The 27,567-nt window shown below is 44.7% G+C and overlaps 1 protein-coding gene and 1 pseudogene across 6 annotated transcripts in view; one reads left to right on the top strand and one right to left on the bottom strand.

Annotated features, from left to right (window-relative positions):
* LTBP1 (latent transforming growth factor beta binding protein 1) overlaps window positions 1-14,531 on the bottom strand; it is a 376,691-nt gene extending 362,160 nt beyond the window's left edge. For all 6 annotated transcript variants that reach the window (XM_090281121.1, XM_090281125.1, XM_090281124.1 and 3 more), the window contains exons 1-2: window positions 13,822-14,531; window positions 12,724-12,794 (exon numbers count right to left, since the gene is read on the bottom strand). In XM_090281121.1, the coding sequence (XP_090137247.1) occupies window positions 12,724-12,794; window positions 13,822-14,315 (565 nt within the window). In that variant the 5' untranslated portion in view covers window positions 14,316-14,531. The remainder of the gene's footprint in view (window positions 1-12,723; window positions 12,795-13,821) is intronic.
* Window positions 14,532-20,040: 5,509 nt separating this feature from the next.
* Window positions 20,041-20,285, top strand: LOC150005814 (immediate early response 3-interacting protein 1 pseudogene; annotated as a pseudogene).
* Window positions 20,286-27,567: the final 7,282 nt, after the last annotated feature.

Raw genomic sequence — 27,567 nt, 5'->3', positions numbered from 1 at the left:
ATCTTTCTAGTTGGAAAGGAACAGGAAGTTTTAAAAGACCTAATATTTCTTCAATACTCGGGTAGTTTATTGGAATTAATTTATTTTGCAGAAAGAAATAAGATACATAATGGGGGAAATCGTCTATTTCATAGGACAAGCAAACCAACTCCTTCTTCAGCTCATTCTACCAAGGCTTCTAGTCTTAGAATAAGCCCTTCTTTTCCTAAGTACAGAGCGAATCAGTGTGTCATTGCTGAAATTCTTAACTGGGCTGTTTCCAAACATCTGATGCATTCCTCCGGTGATTTCCAGGATGGAGTCAGCAGGACGCCAGGGAATGACTGAGCAGCACTGCCCCATCCCTCTGTCTGAAGTTCCTCATTGTCACGAGAAAGCTTCACTCCTGCCAATGCTGAGGGCATGTTCTGGACAAGAACTTGCTCTTCATTTCACTTTAAAACTATTTTGGAAGCGAGCAATGGCACCTCCCTCTACAACAAAATGTCACATTCGCTGCTGTTACTTGGATTACTTTTGCAATAACTTTCTCATCCTTCCTTGCCTTTGACATCTTTTGTTTTGGTAACCCATTTTAACCCAGGGTCCTCAAGCTTCGGTGTGGAGAGGTCAGCTGGGTGCTTGTGAAAATGAGGGTCACAGGGAACCCCTGGGGGTTTCATTTTGGTAGGCCTGGGGCGGGGCCCCATAGCCTGCATTTGTTACACACCCCACAGGGGACTGTGGTGCAGAGGAGGTCCAAGCACATACCCTCCCCTTATAAATGCAGTTTCAATGAATATGAAGAAGTGTGATCTGAGCATCTCTCATGTTAAAGAACAAAAAACAGCTAGGAAGGCCCAAAAGCACAAAACTCACATTCCCTGGGTGGCAGAATGGCTTCTCTGGTCCCCGTGGTGAGCGTACAGAATGGGAGGTGCAGTAAGAGGCACCCTGCACCTGCTCAGATTCCCAATGGAGACTAGAGACGTGCCCCACTCCATCAGGGAGGGAGAGCATGCATACGCTTCTAGTTCCCAAGACTTGGAGCCCAAAGGAGCCAATTTCTCTGAACCCCTCTACACGTGAACAGGGGCATGAGAGATGCTGAAGAAGGGGAGGAGAAGGGTGAGGCTAGAACAGTGCTTCTCAAACCCGGTATCAGCACAGCCCGGAGGGCTCGTGAAAGCACAGAGCGCTGGGCTCCATGCCCAGTTTCTGATCCAGGAGGTCTAAGGTAAGGCCCAAGAGACTGCATTGCTAGCAAGTTCCCAGGTGATGCTGCTGCCCTGGTCTGGGACCACACTTTGAGAGTCACTAGGACTGTGAAATGCCATTAAAGCAGTCTGTATCACAGGACAAAATGGGGCAATTTTAACACGCACAATTGAGCATTAAGAAACTGTTCCACAGGGAAGTTTGCTAATATTCCTTTTCTCATAACAAAAGAAACTGGTTAATAACATCATCTAGGTACCCACTGATGTAAATGAGTTTCAGCTGGTCTTTCCCTCAGAAACAAAAATGGCTTGTAATGCTTATTAATCAAGAAACCTTACTGAGGGTCTATTGTATGCACAGAACTGCTGCAGAGGCCAACTTCCTAATGGATAAAATGTAAAAAAAACAAACAAAAAACAAAAAAAACGGTGTCCCTGCCTTTAATTTACTTATCGTCTGCATTATTTCACCTCCAATTACTCAGCTACACTGGACTAACTTAACCTTTTCACTGCCACTATAAGAAAGAAAGAAACAGAGCTCTCTCGAAAAAGGTTTCTCATCTTCGCCTGCACTTCATTTTCAGGAGAATAAAACAAACTGCAGCGAGGCGGGGGGCTCAAAGTAGGGGGTTAGGTATTTTTGCTTATTTTCCAACCAATTTCCAGAAGGGACCCCGAGAAACCATAAACTATCCGTCACTAGGATGATCCGCGTAACGACCTGAAACACAAGACCTGCAATCATCACAACCCCTCTGCATGAAGCATTCTATTGTTCCAGGCGAGAAATATACCAACACGTTATAGAGAAACTGTTCACAGAACAGCCAGAAAAACTTTATTGGGAATTTCACCTTATGTTATATGGCTCTTTTGGGAAGTTTTTTCAGGAACCACACTTTATTTACTATTTGCTACACAAACAGGAACAGAACCGCCCAGAGATGGTGGGCGACTGCCCAAGGCGACTGCCCAAGACTCCTGCAGAGGCTGCCCTGGTATCTGCCTCAGGCTCACCCCACAATGTGTAATTAGATGGGGGCGGGGGGGTGGCCAAACCTCCTAACAGCATTCAAATGTACTCCAAAACGTTTGCACCCCCACTTTAACACATTCTACCGGCTGTGAATTCTCTATGGTGACCCCAAGGGATGGTCATCTTCAGCATTATTTTGTATGTAGTACCATGTGAGGGTCCCCAATAACTTGCCTTTTAACACAGCTATGACCAGAGACTTTTCCTTGTTTAACCCTCAGCTTTCATCCTAAGTCTGGCCTTGTGACTCTGGTGAAAGTGTCATCTTTCTGTAGAGCACCAGAAAGGGACATGGGAGTGGGGGGGTGGGGAGCGGGGGGGCAGGGCGCGTCCAATCCGCATGGAGCTGGTGTCTGCCAATCAGGGCACAGTGCAGGTGGGTCAAGCTGCGACAATAATTTGTTGTGGTCCTGAGTACCTTACTGTTCTCTATGCAGTTTTTCTCATCAATAAAAGTAGCTATAAAGGTGACTAAATGAATTTTTCAATTTAAAACATTTTTTCCAGGCCTCCAAAGAAGTGCTGAAAAATACCAATTCTTGAACAATAAATCCACTCACATTTCTAAGTCCCCTTTATTATATTATTTATGGCCTTATATACCTACAAGACCTGACTAGGGACCCAACCCCGTCTCCCTTATCATCCTATTACTGTAGCCCTCACTATACATCCAATAATACTCACTTCTGGGTCCCTGCACAGACCAGGCCTATTCCTACCCTAGGGCCTTTGTGCTAGCTGTTCTCTTGGCTGAAAAGACTCTTCCTCCAGACCCCTTTGTATCATATGTCACTTCCTTATAGCGACCTTCCCTGACCACGCTCCCCTCCTCCAGCACCCATCACTCTCTGAGCCTTATCACTCCCTTCTCAGAGCCTAGCACCTGTGTGCCTGTACCTGGTACACAGGGGCTTGGTAAAAGTGCAAGAAATAAATCCTGCCATTCACTCACTCACTCGTTCCACGGAAGTCTGTGTGCGCTTGCCAGACACTGAGGCTCAGAAGATGGCTCTGTACGCTCCCTATCCTCCCAGAGCTCACAGGCTGGTTGGGAAGCCAGACACACACCTGACTGTGATACGATGTGACACGTATTAAAAGAGAAGAGGTGAGAGAAGGGGTGGGCTGGGTGGGGGAGGGGTTGGGGGGGAAATGGGACAACTGTAATAGAAAAACAATAAAATTAAATTAAATTTTTTTAAAAAGGAAATATAACTTGTTATAAAATTGTGGGTTCAACTTTCTTGTTCCGTATTTTAAAGGCATCATTTACATCTATTTTGCTCAGATAAAAAATTTTATTCACTCTCTTCGCCATTCCATTGTAGCTAAACTCCCTTTTCACTCTAATTACTTTTCTGTTGATACCCTATTACTTCCAGGACTGAATCTTTTTAAAAATTACCCATGTATAGTTCCTTAAAATGCATCTTTATTTATATACCCAATTTCCAACTATGAAGAATAATCTTTATTTAATTCCCAATAATTGTCATTTAACTTTCATCTATTTTCTACTCCCAGTTTTGAGAACTCATATAATACAGGTTTTATCTGTGAGCACTTTATCTCTTAAATTTTGCATAGAGGTAGTTTATATTTCCTATCCCTTTGTCTCTCCTTATGCATTTTAAAAGATTTCTTCAATTCTACTGTCTAATCTTCCAAATCTGACATTAGCTGTGCACAATTTTAAAGACTTTGTATTATTTTTTTGATCACAGTATGTCTGTCAAACTGATTTCCATTTTTATGCATGTTTTTATTTCATAGACATCACTTTCCCAACCAACTTAAACTATGAGTATTTTTTTAAATGCTTTTACATTCCTAAATAATTTTTTTCAGAATGTACTATTAACCTAATTAAATAAAATATGCATTTGCCCATTTTTTAAAAAAAGAGAGAAGAGGATTTGTATGCCCAATATTCACAAGAATAACTTGAATGAGGTTGGGGAATGAATGGCACTCTCCCATTCCTTTTATTTAGATTTTAAAGTCTCAGAAGAATTAATTAGTTAAGCTGCTTAAATCTTCACAGATAAAGGCAAAGAGAAAAGTCCCCCACTTTTGAATCATGGAGCAAACAATTTAAGGTGAGGTGGTATGTCTTAGCTGATTTAAATAGCTTTTACAATGAAACTTATTTTAAAGATACTCATTATTAACTATCCACTTGATATGGTATTAAACTGAAATATATATGGGTGAAAGGCTGGAGATTCTGCTTTCAACTTAACAATAATAAAATGGAAGTTCCCACAGATTCAACATGAGATTGGAATTGTTTGGTAATCCTATAAGAAACAGAGACATTTTTAAGTGTATAAAGACAAAATATCCTTATTATATTTTCCTTATTTTGTTACCCTATTTCCTCCAGTGGCTTTTTACTGGTTATATCCTCTCTCCTCTGTGAAGATTCTCCCTTAATTTATTTCAAAAACACCTCTAAAGGTTTTCCTCCACCCATTTTGTTCCCACCTCTGAATAACGGATTTCATTCGTTCAGAAAAGTTGAGCACACCAACTCTGGATAGCAACACCTTCCTCCAATTGGTCTTCCCATCCACTGACCGAACTCATCTTCCCTCTGGTCCAACAGAACCAAAGGCATGCATTCAAAAACCAGCCCATCCATCTCCTAATTTGCAAAACACAACATTTCGCAAACTGTTTACTTATATCCAGGCCAACAACATTACTCAAATGTGGTGGAGTGGAAAAGCCACAGGGAACAGCGTAGTTGGCCAAGAGCAGCATTTGGGGAGCTAAAATTACAGGGAAAAAATCATACAACATTCATTTCACTTAGTCCCAAATCTCTATCAGATGATGTTGAGCAGAAAGATTCTAAAATTGGCAGGAAGAAAGGAAAAGTTGTCTTCAAGTTTGGGCCACACTGGGGCAGTCCTCAGAGAGGAAGCAGGAGGACAGAGACTAAGGTGACATGCCCTTGAAAAGCTGTCAGAATGTGCCGTGTCTGCCAGGCAAGGCTAACCACACGGAGAAAAAGAGGGCAAAGAAAACCAAGGGGAAATGATGGCCAAAAGGTGAGGCAAACGAAGGAAGTGGGCTTCTTTATATCAGATTCAGAGGACAGTATTTACAACACACCAAAATCAGAGAGGCTACTTCAATTCGATTTCAGTCCATTCAGTTAACATTTGGACCACGGCAAGGCACGGAACCTGGGTACTTAAAATGACACAAAGAAAACCTTGCTCCGCAGGAGATTCACACTGGAACAGCTGCCTCTCCCACCTGTGCCAGCCATACGCAGAGTCAAGTAAGACTAAAATCAGTTCTGGAGAGACAATTTCCACCCGGGGATCCTCTGAGAAATTCAAAGAGGGGTGTGTAGAGACATCTGGGGCACCCAGAAGGGGGCGAGCCTGAGCAGCAGGGGAGCCCCTGAGAGCTCAACTATTGTTGGGCAGGAGTCCCAATTTCTAAGCATCTCTCATATATGACTTCATGCGGTAGCCCCAACAAACCATCATTATACTTGTGCTGTGAATGGGGTAACCAAGCCTTGCCCCAGGTCCCACCATCCAATGGGCTGTGCCTACCAGAAATGTTCAATCTTTAATAATAAGTAAGGCAAATGAATAGGTACACATGGGCATGTACAGCTAAATACAGCTGTGATGTGTTTTTCCGTAAGTACCAGAACAACCAATTTGTGTCACACCAACCAATTATGTACTATTTTATTTCCACTAACGAGACAGGAAGCTTCATTAGTGAAGCATGCATTTAGAGGAAGATAAGACCAGAGTCTCTTCCTCATCAATAAATCATTGTGCTTAATTACCACATCTGGAAGCTGTTAAAAAGGTGACTGTGTTGGATATATTATTTTCCGCATTTGTGTGTTTAAAATATTTTATCATTAAAAATAGAATCGTTGGTGGAAAAAAACATTCAATGTGTTCCAAAGTGTTTCAACCTTCTTAAAAAACAATTTATTTAGCCACCTACATATCATTAACAATTTTGAAATTTTCCAACTCTTGTAAAAATAAATATATTTGTCAAACACTCAACTAACTAAAGAAAGAACTGAACGAAATTGAAATAACCCTATATGTTGTAATCTTTGTATGTGCTATTCAAAAGTGAGCTAAACTAATATTTAGAGGACCCCTTCCTTAAGAAGTTTCTAAATTCTTGGGCTTGGCCCTTAAATTCCCAAACAAAGGGTTATAAATATTGCCCAGGAGAGGGTTCCTTCTGAATCACCGTTTCTCAAAATGTGGGCCACCTTCATCAGCATCTCCTGGGGTGCTTAGGAAAAACCACCGAGACTCTGATTCAATAAAGCACTTTAACAAACCCCTCCAGTGGTTACATTCATGGGTAAGAACCACCGATACAGAATCTCTTAAAACAGACCGAGTAAAAATGGCCAGAGTCGTAACCAAAATCACACATAGCCGATGCCTCCCTGGGGCAGCCAGAGCTCCTGTGTTTGGGAAAAAGCCAGGTTAGATCCACAGTCACAGCCTGTGTGGGAAGGGTCCACAGAACCTCCGCCCACCCACCCCTGGGTTGTTGCGAGGGAACCCCAAATGCCCCAGGGGTGACCCACCTCCAAGAGGTCCACCTCTAGTCCGCATGCACAGTATTTATGGGCTTGTGTAATGAGGTGCATTGTGCCATCACCCCAAAAAGAGAGATGTTGGAGTCCTGAACCCCCAGGGCCACAGCATGTGACCTTATTTGAACCTGCTTTGGACACAGGATCTTCAGAGAGGTAATCCAGTTTGGGTGAGTCATTAGAATGACTTGTGTCCTTGTGAAAAGGGGACATTTGGACCCAAAGATAGACACAAATGGGGGGAGATGATGTAAAGAGACACAGGGAAAAGACAGCCTTTGACCAGCCAAGAAGAAAGGCCTGAACAGATCCTTCCCTCACAGCCCTCACAAGGAACCAGCCCTGTGGACACCTTGATTTTGGACTTGCAGCCTCCAGAACTCGGAGACCTCGGATGATGTCTGCCACTCTCAGCCGCCGGGGTGGAGGCACTTTGTTATGGCAACCCTAGCAAACTGACGCAGCTGGGAAAGCGCAAAGGGAACTGAGACAGTGAGAGCCAATCCAAGGCAGCGCCGTCCATAGGAAGAGGTAAGAAGACCAAGACCGCAATGGATGTCCAGGCTGCTGAGGGCAGTGGAAAGGACAATGAACCAAGAGCCACAGATCCCGCAGGGGGTGTTGGGGTGGGTGGGACTGCCCCTATTTGTAAAGGGGGCGGTGATCAATCACACCCTGCCTCCCCAAATCCCCATGGTATGAAGGTGAAGAAAACGTTCCCTACACACCAGAAAGCCCTGCATGAGCTACACTCACCCCACGGGTGGCTCCTCAGTCCATGCTCTCATCCTGGTCAGTGTTAAAAGTGCGGTGACACAACCCTACCCTCCACATCGCCCTGGTCATTGCTAGGAAGGGCTTGGAAGCAAAATCTTTATTTTAGGAAAATTTCATGTGACCTCCCAAATGTGTTTGAGTATGTTTGGAATATCCAAGACAACAAATAACAGGGTCAGAAATGGCAATCTCCTCTGGTGGCCAAAGGTCCTTTCAACAAGTCAGGCTTCCTACAGGCCCGGGGTCCACTGGGCAGAGCAACATTTCAACAAGCAGGCCAGGCAGGGGCGGGTGGGCAGTGTGTTCGGCTGGCCCCGGGGCTGAAGGAAGGCTTCGCCACGAAGCTTTAAGTACTATCGCAACACAGAATTTATGGTTCCTAAATGTTTGTTTTAACTAGTGTTGAGAACACATATTTGACCCAGTGTGAACTTGACCTCTGGGTCCCTCTCTCCGCCAAGCTGTCTGTGCAGCATGACCAGATTTTCCAGCCGGCCCTCCCCTCCCGCCCTACCCCATCCCAGCTCCCAGCACTGGGTAGGGGCAGCCCTCCCAGCAGCTGCCATGGTAAACCTCACAGCAGATCTATTGGCAAAGCAGCTGTCAAAGGCCAGAGCAGGCACACGAAAAATGTGTAATCACTCTGGGCCTGTCTCCCGAGCTCAGCTAGCATAACACTCAGCCAAAAGGGACAGGAGACACAGCCAGGAAGTCCCCTTGGTCACCTGGAACCCCAGCCACGTTACACCCTCCTAGACGATGTCATCAACTGCAGCATCTCCAAGCACCAAGGGTACACATAAGTCTGTCCCCTCGTATATAATTAAGGAACACTTCTAAGTTTGGGTTTTCTTTTTTCAAAGCAGCGTGGGCTCCATGCCAACGGAAAAGCAATGGAATATCGATTTTTCTGTTTCATGCTAAGGGGAGAACAAGTCATTTGCTGTGCCATGAGGTAAGTGAGTAAAAACAGACCCTGTCCTCCCTGCAGCTGGTTGTGTTTCTCCTCTATTCATAGCATGTGGCACATGGTAAAAGCTAAACAGATATTCATTAAATAAATGAAAGAACCATGCATGCATTTACAAAGGGCCTGCAACGTGCCAGGCCGTCCGCCATCTTTTCCCTTCTGTCCACCTCATCCTACCAGCCTGGCTTCACCCCAGTCTCTCCTGTCTTCTTTTGTGGTGTCTGTTCCCAATTCCAGTCTCCTCTTTAAAGCCAGTGGCAATGTCTCTCTCTGGGCTGAATTTACCCTGAAAGGGGCCAAAGAAAACTGAAAGAACCCATAGGCCATTGGTTCAATTTGGACAGAAAGGGGAAAAAAAAATGCAAGAATGGGGAGAGGCAAAAACATTAATGCCCGACTCGGAAGACAAAGTTTCTAAGTCACAAAGCCCTCCTATGAATGTGAACGCTTTGGAAAGAGGGAAAATGTGGCAATATCTCTTTTGTCCAAACTGATGTCATTATCAGCAGTCACTCCATATTAATAGCTGTAATGACACGTCTCGTGCTGTAACTTCAACTTGTAGAATTCCACATATAAAGGGTGTCTGGGAAAGCCACATTAACATGCAGTTGGGCATCCCCTACAGAGAGACGGCGAGGACCACCTCTGCGGATGCACAGATCCACACGCGGGTGCGTCTGCTGCCTGCTTGTTTCATGTCCCTCTGATCTGTGATTGAAGGTTCACTAAATCTTCAGTCTTCAGAAGCATTTGCTCGTGGCCCGTTTAAATTCAGTTTCAATCAACTAAAAACAATCCAGGCTGCCTCGAAGGGGCACCTTATTTTCTTCACTGGATTTAGCAAACACAAGAACGTAAACACATGCAATCTTTTATGCAGAAATACTTTTTACATCAACTGGGCATGACCTATGTAAACCGAAATTCTTCAACTAAAGATCCTCAAAACATGACAATTTGGAGGCATCCTGGGTGATACGTTTGAATGTGCATACATGTTTTATGGCTGCTATAATAAGGAGGAACTTCATGTTGACATGCCATTGGTTTTTTGTATTTTTAAGTGTCACAAACCATACCCAAGTGCAGTTGTTCAATCTCAGCATAATGAGATCAAATCAATTTCTTTTGCGATCTCAATTTCACTAATACTTACTGAAGTAGTTACAGTCACAAAAACTGGTGTCAGGCTTTTTTCCATTCAATTTATGAATACCTTAGGGGAGTATTTTCCCCAAGAAAGCAAGCTTTTACACAAGGAGAACTAGAGACACACAAATAATCTAATATTTAGTCTCTTTTAAAGTCCTTTTAAAATAAATCATTCAGAGGAACAGAAAAGCCCAAAGTGCTTTATTTCTTTTTTCTTGGTAATCAAAGCCAGGACAGAACAGGAATGACGGGCTTTTTCATTTATTTATTTTTTTCATTTTCACTGAGGTATAATTGACAAATGAAAATTGTATATGTTTAAGGTGTATGCCGTTGCTGTGATATGTTGTGAAATAATCACCACAATCAAACTAACCAACATACCCATCATCTCAGAGTTAACATTTCTTTTTTTGTGGTGAGGACACTTGAAGATCTACCCTCTGAGCAAAGTTCAAGTATACAACACAGGACTGTTAACTAAAGCCACATTGCTGTGCGTTAGCGCTCCAGAACGCATTCATCTGCCCCATTTACCCAACCCCCCAACCCGGAACTACTTTAGGAAGAAGACCGTGACAAGGATGAATGCTGGGGAAACATATGCAGGGAAAGAGAAAACCAAGGACTAGGTAAGAGAGACAGGGTTTACTTGGTTGATCCAATAATAAACTCTGAGAATCTTGCTGGTTTCAGCGAGGCTTTCACGCCCGTTCTCTTCCACCTCGCTCCCTGCAACAATCCTACAGTCGGCAAATTTTCAGCACAGTCATTTCAGGATGGGAAAGGGGGTTAGGGGAGGGCAAATGAGCTCCCCAAGGCCACAGTGCTAGTGAAGGCTTGGGGAACTGAATTCGGTCTTCTGAATCAAGTTTTTCCTGGTACCCCACTGCTCAGCCATAGGAACTAGCTTCCAGCATTAGGGGTAACACCCCCCCCCCATCCCATCTAAAGGCAGAAGGCTCCTTCATCTCACTGGCTACGCTAGGCACATACGGAGCAAGTTCTCCATTGAAACAGATCCATCAAGTAGATACATCACTTTGGATTGAGCACTGACCTACCCCCGCATCGCTTTTAAAAACCATTATTCCTGAAAGGACTTGTGATTTAGGTGTCTAGCATTTGGGTCTGAATTAATTTGTCAGATGTGGCAGCAAGGCTCATCTTTTGAAAACTGAAAACCATCGAAAGGGAAGTGATGCTGCTCTGGCTTAGATCCCAGTGCTGCCCAAGGGCTACCTCCTAGGACCTGGAAAGATAACTTAAGCCAAAAGCTAGAAGCATTTGTTGTAGGTTTCGTGAGACTAAATCAACAGAGCAACTTCCTCTGGAGCCCTGGCTTCTCAGAGGGCACACCCAGCCAAACCGAGGCTCACACGTGCCCCTCTCTCTCTCACCTGGAGACGCAGAAAGCCACGTGGCAATGCCTCAGGATCTGGATGCTCTCCTTCTAGAGCATCTTTGGATCTTCTAGAACATCTTTGGGTCCCCAAATCTTCAGACCACCTGAAAACAGGGGACTACTCTTTACAGAAAGGGCACCTAATAGCACCCTTTGCAAGTAAGCTTCTTAAAGTCTTATGCCTTCTCTCCCAGAAGCATCAAGGAGCACCCATCCATCATCTCTATAATCCTGCTCTGTGTTTTTCATCTTTACACAGCATTATCCCATTGCAAAGGTGCCATCATAGAGGGGTTGTCTCCGTGTTATAGGCAAACCATAGCATATCAGGTTTTGAGCAGGAGTTACTGAAGGGAGAAGAGGGTGTGTAATTTGACCTGAGCAATTGTAAATACAGGAAAATACTGGTGCACTGGCAAGTGTCACCTAAGTGAAAACTTATGACAATTGCAAATGCCTACACCCCTAAGCATTTCTTGTCTTGTGGTTTGAGTTCAATAATCAGGAGGCTGACAGTGAGTTCACATCTGCCATTACTCCTTGGTCACAGCCAAATTATAACCCATCTGGACACTCCTTTTTACAAAATGAAAGCCACTATGCCAATGTCCTTCTGTTACCTTCAAGGACTGATGGCATTTCTCAACAAACAAGTTCACCTGAATGACTATACTAGAATTTTTTAAAATTCATCCACCAGTATTTTAAAATCCAAACCATATATAAAACAAATTGCTAAATTTGACTTATTACGCTGAATACGAATAAGCAGCTGAAATTTTGGATGATTCCAGCCCTTATGGTTATCGCTCAAGCTCTATGTAGAGATCACCTAAAAATGCTTAACTTTTTCTGAGTGGAAGTAAAATTTCTTTATTCCCAATCAGCACCAGACAGCAGAAGCAACTTGTCAAAAGGAGCCTCAAAATATGTTTTAACTTATACCATAACTTCATGATGTATAGGGGAAATACTTTCAGATCTATGTGCATTATTAATCCATTCATCTAAAACATTTCTAAGCACATGTATTAACTGCAGGAAACCCCACTTGTGAGTTCTGAAGAACAGTAGAGTGGTTACCTCCTGGGAAACAGGCCATAAAGATTCTGGTGCTGTTTCCAAAAAGCTTCTAAAACTACTGGCGTTTTATTCCAAAACAGGGCCTCTTACTTCCCATTCCCCTCCTGCCATCATCTTAAGGAACATTTTTCATTTGTTGACATCCGTGTTTAAATTAAATGTATTGGTTCTGCCATATGGCACATGCTCCAGTTTTGCCTGACTCCTAATTCACAGGTGTGACTGAGTGATTAATACCTGAGTTGAGTGCAGAGGAATGTTGGGTACATGGTTCTGTACCATTTGCTGCTGGCATTGATACCAACATTACCCTGGCCCAGACCTTCCCGGGTGGTAATGAAGCTGCAGATAATGGTGGGGATTGTATTTCAGGTACCAACATACCCAGGGCAGCATTAGCCCCTTCACATGACCCCTGTTGGATCGCCCCATGTGGACAGCCCCATTTTGCCTACCATGCAGGGCCACTGTGACATGGAAACTTACGTTTGGTGCACCTCTGGGAGCCAGGGGCCTTACTCCAGCCTTGGCAGCACTGCCCTCCACACACATTGACCCTGAAACGAAGCAAGACTCCTGAGTCCAGCAGTTGCAACACTCTCTTCCAGACAGCCCAAGCTTCCAGGGGGCTCCCACGCGTCAAGCATCCCGCCTCCATATTCCTCTGGCTTCCAGACAGTCCCATAGGGTGCCCAGGATACCCAACCCAAAGCTGCCCAGGTAGAAGGTTAAGGTCCAGATTTCAGTAATGGGAGAACCAAAAAGCCTGCACATCTAGACCTATACAGGAGAGAATGAGGTCCAAATAAGTGGTTTCCTTAACCCCCAAAGTAGAGTCAAACGTATTGTATATATTATCAGCACCCACATTTAAAATTTCATCTGAGTTTTAGAGAAAATTGTCCAAACAGGAAGGGGTGAGATCACAATGTCTGGAACCACCCTTGAAGAAAAACACCAAACAATCAAAACTAGTTTTCCCCCACACCGCCAACCTGTGATTAATGGCGAGGGCTCAGGAAGGCTGTTTAAGAGCCCCCAAGAACAGAAACTTTCCAACCGAAAATTCTGTGGATGCTAAGGCACACGGACCCTGGAAAGCAGACCCCACAGGTGCAGAAAAGCCCAAGCCCAGAGTTTCAAGAATGCTGAAATGTTCTAGGCCACGGGACAGAACCAAAACGTTTTTCATTAGCTAGGGAGGGGGAAAAAAGTAAAACTGTGTTGCAAAGAGAGGTGTAATTGATGCTTGGGGATTAACTAGTAGTGACTTCATGTTTACGCCCAACTTCTAGGAGTAGCTGGGTTCGCGAACTGGAGGTTACGCCCCAGGCAGAAATGCCTTTTGTGTTTATCCGCAGCTCGGTAACAATGCACTCGGGGCTTATCCTGGGTAAAAGTTCTTCGGCTTCCTCTCACTCCGCTCTTCCGCGCTCCAAGGCCGGCAGAGCCGAGAGGGGAGAAAAAAGCCGACCCACCGCGCACACCGCCCGTGGCCGCGGCGAGGCTCCCAGCGGCTCTGACCCCCGGGTCCCAGCGCGGGCGGCGCGCACGAGGAGGGAGGGAGGGGGGTGTGGGGCTTACCCCTGCAGCTGCTGCTTCTGGTGAACCTGCAGCCTCGAGCTCCCGCCGCTCTGAGTCTCCTGCGACACCCTGGATCGCACGGCTTGCCTGCCTTGTCTGGCGAACTGGACAGCCGCCGGGTGACCGCCCGGCTTGGGGTGGAGCTGGCCGCCGGAGCCCCCGGGACGCGCCTGCTCAGGCAGTGGCGGGGGCTGCCGGAGCCCCTGCAGGGCCGCGCCGCCAGCCTGGCTCGTGCGCCGAGTCCGCTCCGAGGGCACCCCCGGGGAGGCGCGGCTGGGGGACCCGGCGCCCGCCGAGCTGCGGCTGTACCTGGCGTTCAGCGCGACGTTGAAGGTCCGCGGGCGCGGGGGCCCGCCCAGGGGCAAGGCGCCCGCTGCCAGGCCGGCAGCTCCCGGGCGCACTACGTACGTGATCCTCCGTACCCGGCCGTGCGCGGACGACCAGAGCAGCCCTGCCCAGAACAGGAGCCCCCACCTGAGCCAGGCCCCCGCCATCGCGGGCCCGAGCCGGCGCTCCCGACTCCTGCCCCCGGCTGTGCGGCTCGCCCGGTGCGGCCGCCTGCACGCGCTCAGGCTCCCCCCCAAAAAACTGCCGAGAGCCGGGGAAAGGCGGGGAAAAGGCAAACTCGGTTACAGGAGAGGAAGCTCTGCGGGCGGCTGAGCAGCCCCAGAGCGCAGCCGAAAGCTGCGGAGAGGAGGGGGCGGGGTGGGGAGAGGGGAGCACGAGAGGGGAGGGGCGAGGGCAGCGGGCTGTAAAAGGTGAGGGTCCGCTGGCCGAGTCTTGGTGCAGGGGGCGCCGCGCCTGGGATTCGGCGAGTGGGCGAGGGCGGGCGTGAGCGCGCGGGACGCTCGGAAGCAGCCCCGGCTGCAAAGTCTTTAAAAAGTTTCTCTCGCGGTGGAACCCAGTGTTAGATCTGAACAGCCAATCTCCGGCAGACGTGACGTCAGGCAACAAATCCTAATTGGGGAAAGCGTGCGATGAGCCCGAGAACGCGCCGCCACCCTCTACATCCACATGGATTGTTACTTTACGTTGTCAAGGCAGACGACCCCACTCCCGATCCCGTGTCCTGGGAAAGGACAAAGGACTCCGCAAAGTCACTGAGTGGTCCTTGCCTTCTGGAAGCCCCACAGAGTTTGTTTGATATTGTTTTAATGGCATTCCTAGGCACTTCCTTATCGATGTATGCTCGGACACTTGCCGCGGGGATTGGATTACTATACCAGATCGGGCCCCAGAAAAGACTGCCTGGGATTTGGCGACCTGTCCAAGGGAAGGCGTCTAGATGGCTCTCTGTGGGATTGTGAGCTCCCACTTGCTGCTGTCTGGGTCCGCAGCTTCTGGTACCCTACTCCTCTCCGCTGTAGGAGAGTGCAGTGGCCAGCAGGGGGCGCCCGCATAGGCTGGAAAACCCGCACGCAGCACAACCCCGGAGGCAGCCCTGCCCTTGGTGAAAAGGCCTTTAGGCTAGAAATATTAGCTTGGCCAAAAAGTCCGTTTAGTTTTTTCCGTAAATTAAAAGACACATTTTTCATTTTCACCAATAACTGTGTTGATTTGGGTATTTTGAGTATGTCAGCCATCTCCCAGGTGGTATAATGTTGAATATTCTTAGTTAATGTCTCAATTTGATGGCTGTCAGCTTCAGCTGATCTACCCCACAGTGGTGGAGCATCATAAAGTAAGAAATCTCGAGCATGAAACTTCAAAAACCATTTTTGACATGTTCAATCAGTCACAGCACCTTCTCTATATACTGCACAAATCTTTTTGTGCGTTTCAGTTACATATTTACCTTTATTTTATTTTAAAATGTTATTTATTTACTTTTAGAGAGAGGAGAAGGGAGTGAGAAAGAGAGGGTGAGAAACATATGAGAAATACATCGATGGGTTACCTTTCACATGCCCCCAACTGGGGACCTGGCCCACAACCCAGGCATGTGCCCTGACTGGGAATTGAACCAACAACATTTTGATTTGCAGGTCAGCACTCTTCCACTGTGCCACAGCAGCCAGGGTGCTTTTTTACCTTTCCTGAAATGAGAAAGCATAATATGCCGAAAATGTTGCTTATTTTCTTCCACCTTCAATATTAAAGTGGCTACACCAAAATTCACCAATTTTGATAAGTTTTTTTAAATGCACACTGACATGACAGCTGTCACAACACAGTCTAACAAAATTGTTTCGAATGAAGTTAAAGACAATGCTACTAGCGCTACTAGAACCATCTTATGAAAAACAAAAACAAAAAACATTTTGGTCTACCCAGTACAAACTGTAGGAATCATAACAACTCCAAGCCAGCATTGGGGCTAGCAAGAAGTATTCAGAGTAATGAAAAGCAAGGATCTACAACTAAAACTACTCTTCCCAGCAAAGCTATCATTTAGAATGGAAGGGCAGATAAAGTGCTTCCCAGACAAGAAAGCAAAGGAGTTCATCATTAACAAGCCCTTATTATACGAAATGTTAAAGGGACTTATTTAAGGAAAAGATCAAAACTGTAAGTATTAGAATGGCAACAAACTCACAACTCTCAGCAACAGAATCTTAAAAAAAAAACTAAGCAAACAACTAGAACAGGATCAGAATCATGGAGATCATATGGAGGGTTATCAGTGGAGTGGGGCCAGGAGGAGAATGGGGGGAAAGATACAGGGATTAAGAAGCATAATTGGTAGGTACAAAATAGGCAGGGGGATGCTAAGAATAGTAAAGGAAATGGAGAAGCCAAATAACCTATATGCACAATCCATGGACATGAACTAAGGCGGGGGGGCTTGCTAGAGGGAAGGGTGGTACTGGGTGGAGGTGGGCAAAGGGGGAAAAATTGGGACAACTGTAACAGCATAATCAAATAAAATATACCTAAAAAAAACAAAAATAAAAAAATAAAGATCAGTTCCCTGGGGTTCTAACCAAAAGGAAAGAATCGCTCACTAGAAATGACCCAAATCACATTAAGGAAGATGCAGAATGTTCCCCGACTACAGAGTCCCTGGGGTCATAGTTCTATATGGAGAAAACAATGAAATAATATAATAACTTATTTATTTCTAGCATTTGAATAGAAAACAATGTCTCAAGCAGGAATGCTCAGATTTTGTTATGTGAATGCAATAGAGAACACATGGCAGTCTTTTTTAAAAAGCCATAGAACTAAGAATGATAGTTTCCAAGGCTTTTGTTGCTCTTGTTCATGTTTATTTGTGGCTTATCCTTTTGTTGTCTGCCTGCATTGACTAGCAGACAACTGGTAGCAAGTGATGATGGTTCAAGAATAATTAATGGAAATAATTTTTAAGTTGAGGAAACTTAATCCAATAATCAATTTCTTCTGTGCATTGGAAGAAGACCTCCAGTATTTGTTTCGGTGGGAGAGGGCCTCAGTGTATTTGCCTGAACACCAGTTCCATTTGAGAACACACTCTGAGAGCAATGGTCCTGGAATAAATAGGATTAAACTGGCGGGAGAGACCTCAGTTCAGAGCTAACACTTCATCTAATTAGCTGTAAGACCACAGACAGTTCTCTGAACTTCAACTTCCTCCTCCATAACACAAAGAAGTTGGATTACAAGTTCCCTCCAGCCCTGACAGGATCAGTGAGGTCACTCCAGGTCAGCCTCTGAGCCAGACTGGAGGGAACCAGCTGAGAAGATTGAGGAAGCAGGGTGGGTCAAAAAGCTGTACTGTAGGAAGGATACAACATGAGCCAATAAATATCCCAGCACCTACTATCCCAGCAAGCACAGAGGCTGACCCTCTGCAGGTACAAAGGTTCACAAGGCACAATTCCTTGGTCCTATCTGATTAGGGGGACAAGGTGTAAATAAACAAAAGCTTTAAAAAAGATAAACAACATGAATTAAGCAACACTTTGAGATAATAATGAATTCACAAGGCAGGACCTGATTTGTACGATACCAATGTCCAATACAACCTTTGCCACCTCGCAGAAGATCCACAACAGGTAGGGAAAACACTTCCTACCTGTGACTCAGGTCAGCCTACAGAAATTTGACCTCTTGAGTAGGAATTATATAGCAACAGTTGTAATGGATGGGGGAAAGGGCTGTCTAGAAGCACTAACTCCACTCTAAAGAACGAGGACAGGAGAGGAGAGGTGTCGGTGAAAGCTCAGAAAATAATAAAGGACTGTTTTCTCCAAAAGACCAGCCTTTGGTGGGGTGGTGGGTGGGCTGTTCCTGTGGGTCACTCACAGGGCCCAGATGGACTGCATACATCAAAACCTGTTTCAGTCAGTGAGAGGCTCCTGCCTACAGAGGACAGAGCTTGGACAGGGAGCCAATGGTCTGGGCTCTAGTGCTTCACTTCGCTTCCTGTATGAACTTGGGCAAGTCATTTCACATCTGAGTCTCAGTTTCCAGAGAGCCTGGGGATCAGCCCAAGGTACTTGCCTTTGCAGAGATAAATTGAAACCTGAAAAGCCAGTGTTCGTGCTGCCTGTCCTCTATCAGACCCAATAAGCAAAGACAGGGATTGAATCTTTGTGGGCACTTTATTCAGATGGTCAGCGATCTGAGAAGACAGTGGATTTGTACCCTAATAGATGGTCTTAAATTCCATTATAAACGGACCCTTTTTAAAAGGGGAAGAAAAGTGTAGGTAAGGGGTTTAGAACTCAGGGAAAATGTTAATCAGATAAAAGCTGCAGCATTCTTTCATCTGTGTCCTGGGCGGTGGTCCTTGTGTCCTGGGTGTTGGTCTTTGTGCCCGGGGCAGGGGTCATCTCACCCTGGAGTACAATGGCTCAGATACCAGTCCTTGATTGCTTGCAGTCCTCCTGAGGCACAAAAGTAGAACTGCTTATGGTCTCCTGGAGTCAAGGTGGGTCACACCTCCAGTTCCTGAATCAATAGCTTTTTATATATATTGATCACTAAGCTTATTAGCTGTTGCCTCAAACTAAAATTTTCCAACATTTGAAGTCCCCCATCCCAATGATCTAAGTTCACCTGAGCTCTGTGGCTTTGCAGAAAAATGTTTTCTGCTGTTCAAGGGATGCAATACAATCTTTCTTCCTCTTGACCTACAGCAATGCAGAAGTGGATATGTCATCCCAATTGTCAACCCGATTACAACCTGCCTCGTGACAGCTTTGAATATGTCACAGTTAGATCACCTGTAAAACGTAACCACAAGACAAATCTCTTGTGGTTATGAAAGTTAATCTCATCCCCAGAGGACCCATAAACATGTTGTTGTATACATGTGTGTATGTACAACCATGAATGTGGCAATGTCCACGTAAGCATGCAATCCCACTCTAGTGGGGAAAGTCTACCAAGGTCACAGTTTTGCACATAAATCTCTTGCTATTTACATAAGTAGCAAAATAATCCTTGAAAAATGTGTTATTCACCCAATGTGCTATCACAGGAGATGGTTTCTCATCTAAAACACTGAACTCACTATTAGCCTGAGAGTGAAAGCCCAGGTTCTGTCCAGCATGGGGACCAGCCTTGCCAAGTCAAGGCGCAGTTTACTTGCAAGGGCTCTGGATCCAGGCCCCTCCCCCTTACACACACACACACACACACACACACACACACACACACACACACACACACACACACACACACACACACCCAGGCTTTAGGGTCTATTTATATTGGCAGTACACAACTTCCTGATTCAAAAAACAAGTCTTTAAAGATCTCATAAAACTTCTTGGACTTCAGATGGGTTTTACAAAACAATACGCAGATGAGCTAAGTGTAAATGAATCAGAAAAGAGGATTATATTTCCCATAAAAACTCATGAGCTTGAGGATTAGGGGAAGAAAGGAAGGTTGGCAAATGCCAAACATTTTAAAGCACTTCGAAACCATTAGTCAAACTTAAAACGCAGCCAGGTTCCCTCATTCTTACACTTTATGAGTTTTGTAATTGAAAATCTTTTCCTACATTGCAGATCGGCTACAAATCAAGTTTAGTGGTTGCCTGTGATCCGAACTCCTTCCACTCCTGTTTTCTTCCATTTTGGGATTTCATGGCGCACCTTCCAGGCCCCTTCTAGTTGCATCAAGACGTTCTTAGAAAGAGAAAGGGAGGGCAGAAGGGAAACAGAGAAACCGGAAGCCAATACATTGTACATAAAACGAAGAGAAAAAAGGCGAGGAGGAGCAAGAGCGAGAGATAGAGGCATGGAAGGGAAAGGTTGAGAAGCCTCAGGGTGGCTCGCGGAGCCCATGGACTTTAGCTTGTACTCCTCCTGCAGGCTGCTCCGAGTCAAAGTCATTGTCCTGCTGCCTGAGGAGCGGTCTTCAAGAACACTGACTGGAAAACAAACCCAGGAATTGGCGGATGCGGAGAGGGGCCAGGAGTTCAATCTCAGCTAACAAAGCTTCTTGTTCAATCTGTAAGAACTGTGATGAGGGCGCCGTGGATAATAGTAAACTCAATTGCAATTGTATCACTTTTACTATTGGGGTGAAGATCAATGGGGGAAATAGACTCAGAAGAGATGCCAGCACAAGTGATCACTTCATTTGTTGAAATATACATCTCTCAGCTGGCTGTCCTTGGACTTGACAAAAATGTAAACCTGACAATAAAACCAGAGTCCCTATGTATCTGATTTTTTTCTCCCAATGTTACACGTATAGTTTCATTACAGAAAGATCAAATCACCAGAAGCAGTAACTAGGACTGGGATACACTTGATTTCCAACTGTTAAAAAAAGTACATGCTGTAACAAAGATTGGGACAGGGGCACAAGCCTGTCACTTCTGTGCTTTTAGAGGTTTCTCTCTCTCACTTTTCAGGGATAAAATTTTTTCCAGAGTTTTGAAATTCATTACGACTTAGCTATGATGTGAGAGTGATCATCCTCCTAAATAAAGTCTAAAGGATTAAAAAGTAATTACTACATATAAAATGATAAATAGGTAACTTGGATAATTTTATTTTGAACTCTTTGGTTAAATATTTTGTCTATATATTGTCTTGGCTATGTAAATTTTTTCAGGTTTATAGTAACAATTGAGGGGTAATACTCTGATTTCAGGGAGAACGTTAATTTTGTAAGCAGATAGTTATACAATGATTATATTTTTGTTTTACATTCTTTTCATGCATTTCTTATTCTATTAATTAGCCTGAATGGTGAGACCAGATCAGTCGCTACATATTTTTACAATGATACCTTATTTTTAAAAATCATCACAAATATTAGCCAGCAAGAACAATCCTAAACAATCACAATCAAACTACACTATGTAAGAAGACTTTATTGTAAAGAATTTACCTCTCCCAAAATTAACACATGGAATAGCACACAAGAGATCTAATTCTTAATTATTCATTCTGTCAACAGAGCACTCATGCCAGGTAAGTTGTTTTGTGCTTTCTGTGTGTGTCTTAGGCCATTGCTCACCCTATAATACAGTTTTATGCAGAAAGATTTAAACTATGTAAACAGTTTTTCTGGAAATTATCAAGTTATAATACTTTAAAGGGGATGAAAAGGCATCTTTGTTTATAGGAGATTTGTAAGTAAAGTTACATTTCCAAGTCAAAAAAATAATAACAAAAAGGAAGGAAGAAAAGAAGAAAAAGAGTGTGAAGACAAGAGAGAAGGGAGGCGGTGGAAGGAAGAACAGAAAGAGGTGGAAAGAGGTGAGGAAGGGAGAGGAGTGTCCCAGAGAAGGGGCAAGGAAAGGGGGACTCCATGGAGGAGAAGGTAGGAAACAAGGGGGTAGGAAGAGGGGAAAAGGAAAACATTAAAAATGAAATGTAAGGAGAGAAGAATAACCAGAACCTGTGGGCTAATGTTTCGAGGCTGCTCACTAAGATTCTGGCAGGTGTTTCTGAACATGGGCTGGTGCTGACTTGAATATGAGCTTGTCCAGGTTGGGACTAGAATTCAACCTGTGACCTTAGCAGTCGATAGTGTGGTTTGGCCGGCTGGCTGTCCCTCACCTCATGCAACGTGGAAGAGACATGAAGTTTCTCCCCCACAAGCAGGTGGCCACAGATGGCAGCTTCAGCCGGAGACGCCCACAAACGGGTGCTTCAGGTACTCTCATGGTTCTCCCCCTTGTTCGTTTAGCCCTGTCATCGAAAAGCTGGATGAAGGAGATCAGAAGTGTGTGGCCTCCTCCACATTGAGCCCAGCATCTGTGAAAATTCACATGAAACTTTACAGATGACAAATGAAAGCTGAGACTCCTCAGCTGAGGGTGTCAGTGTGTCTGCCAAGCTCTGTGAGCAAGACAGAGGTGGGGCTGATTGGGAGAGAACAATGAGGGGCCCCCTGGAATTGAGCAACAAGTGGAACTGAGGTTTCCCCAGGGTTTCCCTTCCCTTTTGAGCCTCAGGCTTGACATTTAAGCATTTTCAGTTGTCATTCAACAAACGTTCATGAAACCACCATAGGGCCCTCAGCTAGCCTATGGAGAACATGAAAGCAAAATCAAAACAGAATTCCATTGCAGGTGAAAAAGTTAAAACAATACCGGATGGAACCACAGCCCAAAGTTGCCCCTGGGCCAGTGAGTGCCTGTCCATGGCATTACAGACCCTATTCACGGGGAGCTTGCAGTCTCTCGGGGTAAGGAGACCTGGCACAAACAATTACATGTGTGGCGAATGTTTAAAAGGACTGTGGGAAATAAGACCCAGAAGAGGAAAGAGAGTCAGGGGCATGGGCTGCCTTCCTACAAATGTAGAAGAGTCAACCAACAAAAGTAAACTCTGACATAAAGTTTTGCACATGCTGAATTTCCCTGTCTGATTATTCTGGTCTCCTTCTCACCCACCTGACATTTAACCAAAGGCGAGACTCACACAGTGGTGGCTGCTAAGGACAAGGAAATGTCTCTGTTGACAGGTAGCCAGAATTTGTTCATCAATTTAGGTTTCAGTGAGGTTTTCTCATACCCATTTATTCAAATTTTTTAAATAAAATTTTTGAATACTGTAATTAAATAGCTATGAATACAATTTTATTTACACTTGTCATTCACACCACCCTCCGAACTTCACTGGGCCTAACTGCATACAAGAAGGCATAAAAAAATCACATTCTTGCTCTCATGGAGTTTGTATCTTGGAAACACCAAACTGAGATGCACCTCCACAGAGCAATCTCTGAAAATGTGTCTTTTGATCACAAAAATGTTCCCAATGACTTGCATTTTACTGTGGTATCTCAGTTAAAAATACTCCTTTGACCTGTCGTTCGGTCCACCTGGTTTCCCAGCTTAAATATAAGTTCAAAGATGCCCAGACACCTGCAAGGTTGGTTGAGTGCCAGGTGGGCAAGCAGAGTAATGTTCTTTCCATTCTGATGTGGCTACTTATAAATTGTGATCTGATTTTAAAAGGAATCTCCTGTTTTGCTTCAGCTTCAATGCTTCCTGGGTTGTTGAGTTGCTAGAATTGCTTCTTTATGTAACTTTCAGGGCATTAGTGATTGTTATTTCTCTTTTCTACCTTAATTTTCACCCAATGGCAGTAGAACATGATGTTGCCTGGGGTTAACATGATTGCAACTTTTTCCCCACTTGTCCCCTCTGTTGCCATTAAATTGATGATGATATCAGAGAGTGAATAAAGCAGCCTAGAAAAAAAAAGAAGAAAATGAGAAAAGTTACTACACCCCCTCGACATATCAGTTACTAGCCCTCCTCTTCTTCTAAGTCCCAAGCCCATTGATAGGTTGCCTCCTCCTCACTGGGCTACTTGCCCAAATGAAGCTTCTGTTCCAGCAACATTTATGTGCCTGGTTTTACTTCTTTCTCTTTGAAAGAAAAAAAAAAGAAAGAAAGAAACAAGACTGGTCAGCTGCTAGCCTGCAAAAACAGGACACCCATATTTTGTCCCCTCTCATCAGTCTCCTGAAGTACCCTGGTCTCCTCTACTAAGTCTCCTTCTCCTTCGGAATTGAGCTTGAGACCCTTTACTTCCATGAAGCTCTTGGGCCATCCTAACCCTCGTTACCCTCTGTTCCCACCAGCGTCCATCCTCCATCCCAGGCATCATCACGGAACACGGGCTGTGTAATAGATGAAGAACACTTCTTGCAGGTGAATCCTTTTTCATTTCTTCTTGGTCCTGGTAAGATAAACCAGAATTAATGCAAGTAAGTCATGGTTAGTAATAGTTGAGATTTGGTTGCTTATCTTTAGCTGTCTGCAGGCAGGGTTCTGCTGAGCAATGGGGTTTGCCCAAACTTTTCCCTAACCTAAATTAAGTGGCCCTCTTTAGGAAAAGAAAAAGTTTCCTACCTCTGAATTAATGTTTTGGAAACTTCTGCAGAAAGAATCTTGTCACATGTGTGTCTGAAAACTGTTACAGTGCCAGAGTTATATCATTAAAACAGCCAATGCTTTTATAACATCTCTTTTCCGTTACCCTCTCAACTTACCCTATTATTGGAGACTCGGACATACTCTGGGAACGCACCTAGTAAAAACCCACATAACACGGATGAACTGAGCCAGATACAGAAGTAACTCACACCACCAAAGAAACACCACCTACTCAAGGAGAGGCCTGGCTTTCCAAACAGTGAGGGAGACCAGTAAAACCAGCCCAGTGTCTGACTGCTCCAGGCTTCCTAGTTAGAAAGCCCAAACTACTGCTGAGAGAGATCAGGTTACATCTGCCAGCTGCCAGGAACTTTACACTTAACCCTTCCCAGTCCATGACCTGGATGTTAACGCTGCCATTTCACTTACTGGAAGGAGCATCTTCAGCCTTTCCATTTTCCCGTTCTCTTCCTTCCATACAAGTAATTGGCCAAAGCTCCCAGTGATGCTGCCTGCGCCCACACTGACTTCCATGCCTCCACCTCATCTCTGGAGGCCTGTATGGAGGACAGAGCCCTTGTGTGTCATGCCCCCTTACCTGACATAATGTACAAGTCATAGGAAATGTCTGTGAAATGTTCGTTGAACATGAGTGTCCCTTTGGACGCCTAATTGTAGTGGGTGGTCCAGAACAAGAAACCTTCTAACGATCCTTTTTATTTTTTCATCATGAGGACAAACCTTGTCCAAGATCCTTAAGTTGTCAAGGATCTGGAGATTGACTCACTCATTCAATCATGCATTGACTCCTTTATTCATTCACTGGACATTTTGCAGACCAATGATTTTTAATTAACAAAAATGAGGAAAGGATTTTACAAATGTTTGTTTAGGGCTCTAACATCCCTGTCCAGATCCAGGATTCTCTCTGCAGTTGGGGAAATTATCCACGGAAGGCATGTGATGAAGAGATGGGTAGGTGGCAGCTCTTATTTCAATCTTCTTGCAGCCAATTTCTAGAAAATTGTTGGCAGAAAAATCTATGTGAGCACACATAACAACATCCGTAGACTGTAAATACATAACCCTGAATATCTATGGCCCAGGAAGAAGCAGAATGTATGGCTAAGAGCACAAACTTTGATATCAAATAACTTGGGCTCACTTCTCAGTTCTGTTAAGTGTGGGAGTGAACTTGAAGCATCAGCTCATGTTCTGGATGAATTCTAGGAAGCAGCTGTGTCTGGGCATTAAGGAACTAACCTCTGAATCTCCCCAAACAACCACTTTTATAAGGGAATGTTTTTGAGTTCCTTAGTGCTGTCCTGGGAACTAGTTCTCAGCTAGAGGCAGTTGGAAATAGATAATCTCAGTCCTCAATTCTGATGCTGTCAAGGCTGCCATTTTATTTTATCACTTTACAGTTCAACACAGAAAATAAATTCTTAGTGATCATCAAGTTGCCTGGTAGCCAGCTCAGCCTCTACACCTTGACTCTTCTAACTCTTTCCAGTAGGATAAAGCCGTTTCTTGGGATTTGGAACCAAGGGTACTAAAAATTGATGAGTCACTTGGTGGAGAAAGGTCACGAGGTAACTATTTCAGGTGCTCTTGTCTGAAGAAGACAGGGCCAGGCTGGGAAGAAATGAAGAGATGGAACAGGAGACCTCAGTTTTACAAAGCAGGATGGAAGGAAGAAGAGAAAGGAAGAGAATGAAGAGGAGAATGATTTCTCTTCATTCACTGATCTCTTACAAAGGCTCATAAATGGTGTGAGAGGGCTCAGTACCTGCCTTTCTATAGGTGTTTGCCTTTGTAAACTAAAAAGCGGCATTCTGTGATATAATAAACCATGTGCTTCTCTATGTTTCATTTTCTTATCAATGAGGACAATATCGAACATGGGGTTCAGCAAGCTTTTTTGGAAAAGGGCCTGATAGTAAATGTTTTCAACTTTGCGGGCCATGCGGTCTCTGTCACAACTACTCAAGGCTGCCACTGTAGCATGAAAGTCACTGTAGACAATACGGAAAGGGATAGGCGTGGGCAGGTTTGGTCTGGAGACCATAGTTTGCCAGCCCCTGGTCTCACCCTCGTGTGGTGAGAATTAGATGAGCTAATCCAAGTAATGTATTTTTGTTTGCTTTGTTTTGTTTTGTTTCTCAGTTATAGTTTACATCCCGTATTGTTTTGTATTAGTTTCAGGTGTACAGCATCGTGGTCAGACAATCGTGTAGTTTACTAGGTATTCCCCCCAATATTTACAGTACCCACCTGACACCATACATAGTTACGACAATATCATTGGCTATATTCCCTATGCTGTTCTTTACAGCCCTGTGACTATTCTGTAACTACCAACCTTCCCTATGACTATTTTGTAACTACCAATCTATACTTCTTACTCCCTTCGCCTTTTTCCCCAGTTCCCCAACCTGTCCCCCTCCGGCAGCCATCAGTCTGTTCTCTGTATCTATGCATCTGTTTCTTGCTTGTTCATATATGTTGTCCGAGCAACAATCATATATTAGTGCAGCATCCCACAGGTCAGTGCTCAATACTGTTAGCTATTATCATTGGTCCGACTTTAGACTCTCCCATTGTATGTGCTACCTTTGCTCACTTTAGTGAGTCATGTGGATCTCAGAGCTCCTCCGGAGATATTTCTAGCCCTCACCCTCTTGGGTGTGGGTAGGGAGGGGTCATAGGTTGAGTCCTCTGAGAAGAGCACTGAGATGGAGTTTAGTGTACAGGATGTTTATTAAGGAGTGTCTTTGGGAGCAACACCGTGGAAAGGAACGAAAGGAAGCAGGATTGGGCAAAGAGAGAAGTCGAGTTGCCCAACAACAGACTGAGTCAAATCCACAGGAATCCCCGGAGTTAAAATGGCCCCCAGATCTGTCCCACAATGGAACAAAATGGCTGGGCCTCTGTATCCTCACCTGGAGTAGTCGCTGGATGTGGGCTGCCCTGGAAAGGCATGTCCTTGGGTGAGGCAGTTCTGCAGCTTACACACTCCTGGAGGGACCGACGGCGGAAGCCTCCCCACTGATAGATAGCACAGCCAGCAACTGGGGCGACGAGAGGGAGAGAAGATGTGACCGGTTCTGACAATGAATTGTACACAGAAATGACACATGTCACTTGCAGCCCAAGCATTTAATTGTCGCTTACAAGACTCTCCAGAGATGTATTCTTCTTTAGTGACCAGCAGTTTCTTGGTGGCGCCCATTCCATCAGCCTGGGTTCCATAGGGACCAGAGTGAACAGAGTCCCCTATCAACCTGTACTGGAAACAGAATGTGAGCATGACTTAAGTCTGCGCTCTTTAAAACCACTGAGATTTGGGGTTCGTTGCTGTCATGTTGTTAGCTTTCTGATTCCTAGGAGCAGCTGAGGAGACTACACTGGATGTATTTGAACATTTTAAACTGAAGACACCCTGATAATCTTTTAAAAAT

Source organism: Furipterus horrens, unplaced genomic scaffold, assembly GCF_987537825.1.
Source record: "Furipterus horrens unplaced genomic scaffold, mFurHor1.1.pri manual_scaffold_6, whole genome shotgun sequence".
Classification (NCBI taxonomy): domain Eukaryota; kingdom Metazoa; phylum Chordata; class Mammalia; order Chiroptera; family Furipteridae; genus Furipterus; species Furipterus horrens.
Note: the sequence above shows the minus strand (reverse complement) of the source record. Positions and strands in the feature narration are given on the sequence as shown.